Source organism: Erpetoichthys calabaricus, chromosome 6 (genome assembly GCF_900747795.2).
Source record: "Erpetoichthys calabaricus chromosome 6, fErpCal1.3, whole genome shotgun sequence".
NCBI lineage: Eukaryota > Metazoa > Chordata > Cladistia > Polypteriformes > Polypteridae > Erpetoichthys > Erpetoichthys calabaricus.
The window spans coordinates 72,783,235-72,793,180 of record NC_041399.2 but is presented as its reverse complement, the minus strand read 5'-3'; the positions used below and the strand labels follow the sequence as shown (position 1 = coordinate 72,793,180).

General features: G+C 38.2%; 1 protein-coding gene across 1 annotated transcript; it reads left to right on the top strand.

Annotated features, from left to right (window-relative positions):
- Window positions 1–488: 488 nt before the first annotated feature.
- On the top strand, window positions 489–8,359 carry LOC114653068 (protein FAM200B-like). The gene is made up of 3 exons (XM_028803243.1): window positions 489–1,842; window positions 1,979–2,271; window positions 8,177–8,359. Exons 1-3 carry the CDS (start codon window positions 489–491, stop codon window positions 8,357–8,359), a joined length of 1,830 nt encoding a protein of 609 aa, XP_028659076.1.
- The last annotated feature ends 1,587 nt before the right edge of the window (window positions 8,360–9,946 follow it).

Here is a 9,946-nt window from a genome sequence, read left to right as displayed (position 1 = left end):
ACACCACAAAAACTAGCCATTACTTCAAAACAGCTGAGAGGGTATTGATGAACTTTTGTATGTATATCACAATTAACGCAACAAGTTTCATTATGAATAGGGATTTAATAAAGGGGACAACACAAAAACCGGTAGTTTTGCACAACTTAAATGCTGTATCAATGATTCAATTATCCAACAAGCAAACTAGTATACAATGTGGCAGCGGTTCTCAAACTGTGGTCCGCGGAAAGGGTGAAAATTGCTTACAATTAACAACTTCTTCGCTAAACGCCATTTTATCCAATCGGATAATGCGAATAATAATCAACTCGCCCCTCACTACTGTTTATATTCTATATATAGTATATATATGTCTATTACGAACAATTCTATGATGACGTCATTATAGACGCAGCCTGTAATCGTGCACAGTTTATGATTAATTATTAAGTTATACAGTGGTAATTCTTGCTTGTTAAATTGTTTTTCGCACGCCCAACTAACGTATGGATAAATATTTGAAGCGTAAGCGGATATCTGAAGAAGAGCACGGGGGTAATGGAAATAGTGGCGATGAACTGAGACATGATGCCGAAAGAGAGTCCGCACCTAAGTCAAAATTACGCAAATATGATCCTGAATATTTACAATTCGGATTTATACCGTACAAAGACAACAGTGATCAGCCACAATGTGTCATTTGTTTAAACGTGTTATCGAACGAAAGTTTGAAACCTGCTAAACTGAAGCGCCATTCAAAGCATAATGAACTAAAAGACAAACCTGTTGATTTCTTCAAACGTCGAGCAGAAGTAAATGCAAATCAGCAGAAAATTATTAGCACTGCGACAGCAGTGAATGAAAAAGCTCTTAAGGCTTCGTATATTATGCCAATGCGAATAGCTAAGAGCAAAAAAGCACACACGGTTGCGGAGAGTTTGATTATGCCAGCGGCTTTAGAAATATGCGAGATAATGTTAGGAAAAGAAGACAGCCGAAAATTACTGTCTATACCAGTATCAAACGATACCATCAGAAGGCGAATTTGCGACATGTCCAATGACATCCAATTACAATTGGTTGAGCGCCTACAAAGCAGTACATTTGCCATACAGTTGGACGAAAGTACTGATATTGCAGGCCAAGCGCAGTTACTGGTCTACGTTAGATATTGCTTTGACAATGATGTGGTCGAGGACTTTCTGTCCTGCAAACCTGTGCCACTTAGAACGACAGGTGAAGATATATTTGCAATGCTAAATGATTTCTTCATTGCTAACAAGCTTGAGTGGTCCAGCTGTATTGGAATTTGTACGGACGGAGCTGCAGCAATGACAGGTCATAAAAGTGGGGTTGTTGCACGCGTACGAACTGTTTCTCCGAATATTATTTCCACACATTGCATGATTCATCGCGAAGCTCTTGCTAGTAAGGATTTAAACGAATCCTTCGGTGAAGTGCTAAATACCGGCATTAAACTAGTTAATTGGATAAAGTGCAGACCGTTGAATGGACGACTGTTTGCTGCACTGTGCGAAGAAAGCGGCTCAGATCATCGACATCTGCTGCTACACACAGAGGTTCACTGGTTGTCACGCGGAAAGGTACTTCAACGCGTCTTCGAGCTTTGCAGTGAACTGGCATCATTTTTGATGGATACAAACTCAGAGCTGGTGAAGTTTGTTTCAGATAATGTATGGCTTGCAAAATTGGCTTACCTGGCTGATATCTTTTGTCAGCTTGATGCACTTAACACATCACTGCAAGTCAGAGATTCAAGCGTGTTGAAAACAACAGACAAGATAACTGCCTTCAAGAAAAAGTTGAGAATATGGAAGACACGAGAACAAAATAAAAGCTGTGATATGTTTGAACTGTTAACTGAATTTCTGAATGAAAACAATATGGCCATTGATAACTTGGCAACATATATCTTTGACCATTTGTCGACGATGGAAGAATACTTTGACAGGTTTTCCAACAGATAACATTGCAGATTATGACTGGATCAGAAATCCATTCAGTTGTGAGCTTACCGACTTGACCGGGAAGGAAGAAGAACAGTTGGCTGAATTGTCTAGTGACAGAAGTCTCAAACTTAAATTTCAAGAACAAACATTGACTGCGTTTTGGTGCAACATTAGGAACGAGTATACGCTTTTAGCTGAGAGAGCACTGACTGTGCTGGTCCCATTTGCAACTACCTACCAGTGCGAAGCATCGTTCTCAGCATTAGCTGTGATAAAATCTAAGTTTAGATCACGTCTCCAGGTGGAAGATGACATTCGAGTGTGTCTATCAAAAATCTCACCAAGGATAGACCTTCTCTGCCAACAAAAGCACGCCCACACATCTCATTAGTTTCTATGAGTATTAGAGTCTAATGTAATTGTATTTGTAATAGGCTACATTTGAACGTATTAAATAATTAAAACGTTTACCACTGGTAGGCAGCCGTAAAATTAATAGTCTTACTCTTTATTATTAAATGAACAGTGTTGTATTGTAGTTCTGCAGTATGAGTATTAAGCATTAAATATTGTAGTTGTAGTTGTTTCGCATTTTTTGTTTTTGTTAAGCAGGCTTTAGTCCTGTGACTGTCGTATGACACTGTATCATTGACTGTCAATAGTTAGTGTTGTTATGATATGACTACAAAGAATGATTTATTTTATAAAGTCGACTTAGGATAAAAGAAGTTTACACTTTATGCCTGTGGCTATGCTATTATAATTTGGTTTGACAAATCAGGCCGCATCAGGGGTCCGCGAATATCGTATGGCTTGTAAAGGGGTCCCAGGACTGAAAAAGTTTGAGAACCACTGCAATGTGGGATTAAACATCTATTTGTGAAACTGCAGTAAACTAGGAAATGCAATAAAGTAGTGGTCATGACTCCAACCCAACTAGAAGTTATGGCAATTATGGAATCATTCAAAAAGTACAAATTCTCAACTGATGAGGGCAGATAGATTGATAATTACCAGAGAGGCAGTGTAGATGACAGATGACAGTTTTTCTAAAATGTGATTTCAGTACAGCATCAGGCTCTCCATCAAATATCTTTGTACATCAGTGGTCATAAAATGACAATAAGGCATTTGTTTGGTTTTGCATAAAGACTATTCAATTATTAAATTGTTAACTTGGAAAGGGAAACAACCCTGGCTGAAGAAATTGAAGACTTATACACCTAAGGCATAAAGAGCTCTGGCTAATTTTCAGTTTTAATTACGGTAGAAAATGTTCAGATTTTGAGATTCTTGAGTCAATCATACAACACTGAACACTGGCATGGCCTCATCTTTACAAAACATGTTTGACTTTAGGCACCTGAAGTATGACAAACATGTTAAAACTTCAGTGGCTGAGACTTCACTGAAAGTGTGGTATCAGTACAGATCATATATTAAGCCAGAAATATTAGGTCAATCACACCTTTAAAAACCAACTAAATATCTTCTCTTTTAGGAAAATATCTAGTATTTTGTTAATGGTATACACACAGTGTCAAAACCTCCAGAGAACTGTATAATCATAACATCTTCATGTCATTTGAACAGCTTTACTATAGGTATTTACTCAACAACACAGCCTTACATGCTCTATAAAACCATTAGAAACAGGACTTTAAAGTAGATTCTCGGACAATATGTGGAAGTCAGCCATTGATAGGGCATCAAGCAGTTCCAGTGTGTCTCAGAGGCTGGTTCAGTTCAATATTGTACATACTGTATGCACCTCTCCACTATCAAAAAGGTACCCAAGAACAGATATTATTTGCGAGAGATGTTTAAAATGCCTTTCTTTCCGTTACCAAAAATTGCAACTATACCCTTGGCTGCCACCACAAAGGGTTCCTGTTTTTTAGTTATTTATCTAAGCATTGTTCTCGTCTATATTGTACAAATGCTGTAGGCACCTTGTTACGTCTTGATTGCCTTCTTATTACTATGTATTTAGTCTATTCCTACAAACATGAGGAAAGTATGCAAAAACTTCTTTTAAAGTATCCCAGCTGCCCTAACATTTACAGAATTTCTCAGTAATTCATTCTTTCATGGTTGGCAGCATCACCAAATACTTCACTGAAACAGAGAAATATAAGCTGTTACAAAATAAAGAAACCTAAGCATATAATTCAGGATGTTATGAAAACAAAAAATATTATACAAATGACGGGATAAACCCATCCCGAATCATCCTTTGGCTCATGCTTTTAAGGTTCTTATTTGTTCAAAATGCTGTTTTGACAAATTGCCGCAGACAGGGTCTTAATTTAAAACTTCATAACCTAATTATTATGCTTTTTTTTTGTATTTTTGGCTGGCTTTTTCACTACTGCAGCTGTCCCATCCATTTATCTAAACCATACTGTATGATTATGAGGATGACACATGAGAGCTGCTCTTCTCTTGTAAACTGTAAAGGTCATGTTGCTCTTACAAAATGTACAGTAGGAAAATCCTTTTAAACTACAGATATCATAATGTGTCTCAGAGAGAAAACTGAAGATTTGAAAACTGAAAATAAAGGAGCCTTATATTTGTGGAATTAGCTAAAACAATAATATAATTGCAATTTAGACTGTTTGTTATACTTTTCTGACCCATTTAAGATTTTCCATCAAGTTATATAGCCAGTAATCATGATACAGCCACACCTTGAAGGCCTGAAAGAATGTTTAAAAACATACAAATATAATGAGTTCAAAAAAGTTGTAAAAATGTATTTTTCTTAAACACTTTCCAAAGGGTGAAATGAAAGATAGGCAAGGAATGATACAACCTTTATACTACATATCTGAAGTTTGCTTTGGCTGGCATTTAATTGTTACCATCTAAGCAAATGTCTCATCATTTGGAACTCTTTTGCCACCACCTTCTCTTTCAAGGGGTCACACAAAAAATTGAGAGGTATGTGACTAACAGGAGTAGAAGCTGCTTAAACAGTGCACATAAATGCAAGTAAATGGTCTACCACTTATGTTGTTGTTGGTTCTGGTGGATTTTCTGATAAAGATGGCAGAACATTTATTTATACACATCAAGTAGAGCTGCTTACATAAACAGAATGAGAACAAAAATCTTGAAGATATGAAGGCATGCAAAACCAAACATATAAGGAAGACAAACAGATAAAATGCCTACATATGTTCCTGTATCATCATTGGGTGTGGATTTTGAGAGGAAACCAATTTGTTTCCAAAGTGGAAAATCCAGATAGTTTTCTTCTTCTTCTTTCGGCTGCTCCCGTTAGGGGTTGCCACAGCAGATCATCCTCTTCCACATCTCTCTGTCCTCTGCATCTTGTTCTGTTACACCCATCACCTGCATGTCCTCTCTCACGACATCCATAAACCTCCCCTTACGCCTTCCTCTTTTCCTCTTCTCTGGCAGCTCTATCCTTAGCATCCTTCCCCCAATATACTCAGCATCTCTCTCACATGTCCAAACCAACGCAATCTCGCCTCTCTGACTTTGTCTCCCAACCATCCAACCTCAGCTGATTGTCTAATGTCCTCATTTCTAATCCTATCCATCCTCGTCACACCCAATACAAATCTTTAACTCTGCCACCTTCAGCTCTGACTCCTGGTTTCTGGTCAGTGCCACTGTCTCCAACCCATATGATAAACTCATTTAATGAAAAACCGACATTTATTTTTCCCATTACATAATGTCAATCCCATTCTTTATAATTCAACAGATGGTCTTTGACCTTCTTGATAGAAATTTCACTCGTAGTGGCCATTAGCTGTGGTTTTGGAACTCACATCTCTTCTGACTGTTTAAATCTTTCATGACTTGCATATAGTTGATGTTATGTTTTAATTTATTGAAGAGTTTGGTTTATTTCTTTTGGTACCAGAAGATTTTTGAAATCCTCTTTGAATTATTGTTATGGAAGTTAGCTAAGGAGATCATGTACCTTTTGACTGATGTGGAATAGAACTTCTTAACCTTGCAGTTAAGGATTTGCCTTTAATCAGTAAGTTCTAATAGTCCAATCCACACTTTTTTATATAGATTTCAGGATTTACTTTCCTATCTCTATTAGCATTTACTAGGAGAACAGTCTAAGAACAGGCTAAAGATCAAAACTGGCAGTCAAGGAGATCTCTCGTCAAAGCCAAAACACAATTAGAAAAATTGAAATCAGAAACAACAATAGGGATACAAAAAAACACAAAGACTAAATGATGATCTTTTAGTGCAGTGAGAAAGGATTTATCTACCAGGCTTGGATACCTTAGACATGTCTCAGTGACCTTTGTATCCTCATCAGACTGATGTAACAAATGGGTGCACCCAGGTGAATTCTGGGCAGGATTTCCATGGAGATGGCAGAAACTAAAACTTAACTCAGCGACACGTAAACGGGAAACAAAAATGGCATTGTGACAAAATGGGAATAAATCAATTGTCTGAAAACAGGTTTTAGACCGAATCAAATCCCACGTTTGAATTCTTCTAGTCTCAAAGTCACATAACTCCTATATAGACTGATAGGGACTGCACACAAATTTACACAGAAAATCATTAAAATTGAACATCATAATAGCTTAGTGTTTTTTGTCCTCCTATTTTGATTTACCTTCCCAATGGATGACAATCATTTTAGACCATTTTCTGTTTTGGTTATTTGTCTCTTGTAAAATTTGCTTTGTTATTTAGGATTTGTGATATTTGGATTTGTGTGTGTATGTGGGAGGGTGGGGGGGGGGGGGGGGGGGGTTTGGCTAAAGCTGATTAATTCCTCTCTGTTGTTATTTAACTTCAATTCTGCATGTATTACATTTTTTATTTATTTTTTATTTTAAATTGTTTTTTTCTGTTACTTGTTTTGTCTTTGAAGTATTTAGAATTGTGTATCTTTATTAAATTTGTTTAAAGGATTAATTTCATTATTGAACTATTGTGTTTGGTGAGTTATTTTCATGCTTTTTGCCCTTAATAGTTAGGAAAAATCATAACAATAGAGTTTTCCCCAGTTATTTTAATGAGTGTGTGAAGATGAATTGAAGACTGGGGAGTTGGAGGGGGAAAGGAAGTATTGGCTGGCACTTCTCCATCAAACCACAGGACCCTGGGCAGCCACCCTTTGTCTACCCTTGGCCACTCAATGGGCCACAACAGCAGTCTTTAAACCCCACACTGCGCTAAAATCTGGAATTATGAATTGCCTGCATCTCCAGAAATGATCTTTGAGTAGCCCTTAAAGACCATCTCTCCAAGACAGCTCTTTACCTTCTTAAAATGGCAATGTAGTTCCATTAATCCAAAAAACAGGAACTTTAAGTAACAGCCACATATCAGCCAGTACAAACTATGGCCTCCAATCAGACCCCCATGGCCTCACTCTCTGTAGTCCCTGTTGGAACAAACCACTGTCCTCTGCCACCCTGGTGCCTTTTCCACTGCAAAGTCACTGAACGATTATAAAATATTTGCTTATGAGAGGAATGTGAATGTCAGGAATGTGATTTTTTCCTTGTGTACACTTATTTGTTTCCGAGGTGACCTTAAGTGCTAAGAAGAGCACCTATTAATTAAAATGTATTACTATTATTATTATAGTGATGTATACCCACTTATGAGATTCTTCTTACTTTCATGTTGAGGTTGGCTTTAAAAAATGAAATTTCTAGAAACATCTATGGCCACTTACAAAACAGCCACTGTAGAATATCTCCTTCAAGTTCAGATTCAAAACATTTTCATCACATCATTGTAAATTTTGGTCCTTTGACTGAATAATGTGGCGTGACCTATATATGAAAATGTTAGCTCCAGTTACACAATAAAATTGCAATGTAAAATCATACCTTAACATCACAGTTGAGTGCATAAATTCTCAAAGCCACATATTAATAATTGGTACTACAGAGCAGGGATTGTACAAATATATGGCAATGTGTTCTAATTGGTCTGAGAACATTATCAAGACTAGGCAATCCGGTATAATGCCAGACAACTTTAAACATGCAATTGTTCAGCCTTTGCTGAAGAAGCCCACACCTGATCCTACAGCTCTTTCAAACTATAGGCCTATTTCTAAGCTCCCATTTCTGTCCAAACTTATGGAGAAAGTTGTTTATTTGAAGTTAATTTCATATCTGGAGGATAACAATGTATGTGATGTGTTTCAGTCAGATTTTTAAAAACTTCATAATACTGAATCGACTCTGCAGAAGGTAACAAATGATATTCTATTAACTTTGGACTCTGGCTCTTCTGCAATCTTGGTCTTGCTGGATCTCAGTGCAGCATTTGACACAGTGGACCATGGAGTTCTGTTAAAACGGCTTGAGGATGAAGTAGGCATTCAAGGCTGTGCACTGAAATGGTTTGTGCAGTGCAGGATTTACGTATAAGCTACACAAGCTATAGCTTAGGGCCCCCTCCTTCTTGGGGGCCCCCAAAACAAATTGTCCAAGTGAGCAATTGTCATATATACTTAAATATACTACAGCATTATTTCTCCCAATCAGGCCCGGCCTTAGGCATAGGCGAAGTAGGCGATTGCCTAGGGCCCCGGCGTCCCCGGATCGACTCCTTGGTCTAATTTTCACGCATTTCACAGAGCTTCCAGGGGGCCCCTGGACCCCCCTTTCACCTATGGCCCCATAATACCTAAGACCGGGCCTGGGTTTGTGTCCTACTTGAAAGGCAGATCTATGTCTGTTAACATAGATGGGAATTTCTCTCAGCCAGCTCCTCTTACACAAGGCGTCCCTCAAGTTTCTATCCTGGCTCCCCTTCTATTTTCCCTTTATCTTCTCCCCTTGAGAGCCATCTTTTACAAACATGATGTCGCGTATCATTGTTATGCTGATGATACACAGCTGTACCTCAAAATTAGTTCTGACATCACTTCATCTGTAAAAATGCTGTTGAAATGCTTTGAGGATATTAAAAATTGGATGGCACAAAATTTTTTGCTATTAAACGAAAATAAAACAGAACTCATTATTTTTGGTCCTACCCATCTGCAGTTGAAATCGGCATGCACTTAGGACCTTTGGCAGCAATGATTCATAATGATGTCAGAAACCTAGGTAGCATCTTTGAGTCATCACTAAGTTTTGAAAAACAAATCTCCATGGTAGTAAAGTCCAGTTTTTACCAACTGAGGCAAATTTCTAAACTAAAATCCTTTCTATCACAGAAGGACTTGGAAACAGTCATTCATGCCTTTATTACATCTCGAATAGATTATTGTAATTCCTTATACATGGGTCTGCCAAAATCTGCTCTGTCGTGCCTTCAGCTGGTTCAGAAGGCAGCAGCCAGATTTTTGATTGGGTCGAGAAAAAGGGATCACATCTCCCCCATTTTAGCCTCTCTCCACTGGCTACCGGTGAGGTGTTGCATTGATTTTAAAATCTTGTTGTTTGTTTTTAAAGCCTTGCATGGCCTCGCTCCAAAATATATCTGTGACCTTCTTCACCCCTATGTGCCACCAAGAGAACTGAGGTCATCTGGACGACTGCTCCTTGTAGTGCCAAGATCTCGGATGAAGTCTAGGGGAGACAGAGCTTTTTCAGTTGTTGCTCCTAGGCTTTGGAATGACTAACACCTCTGCACATCAGGGGCCTCATGTATAAACGGTGCGTACGCACAACAATGTTGTGTAAGAACGTTTCCACGTTCAAATCGCGATGTATAAAACCTAAACTTGGCGTAAAGCCACGCACATTTCCACGGTAGCTCATACCCTGTCGTACACAAGTTCCCGCTCAGTTTTGCAGACTGGCAGCACCCAGCATCACTGCAGTGTCACTGTTCCTGTGTGGTTACCGTTTCTTTTTTAGATCCACATCCCTGACGCGACTTTATAAATACACTGAAATTAACCGCATATTGTTAATTAGTTTAATGCATCTGATTGTAATTAACCTGTAACAATGTAATGGTCTACAGAATGGTCAAACTATTCCAAATACCATGACTGCTTTAGC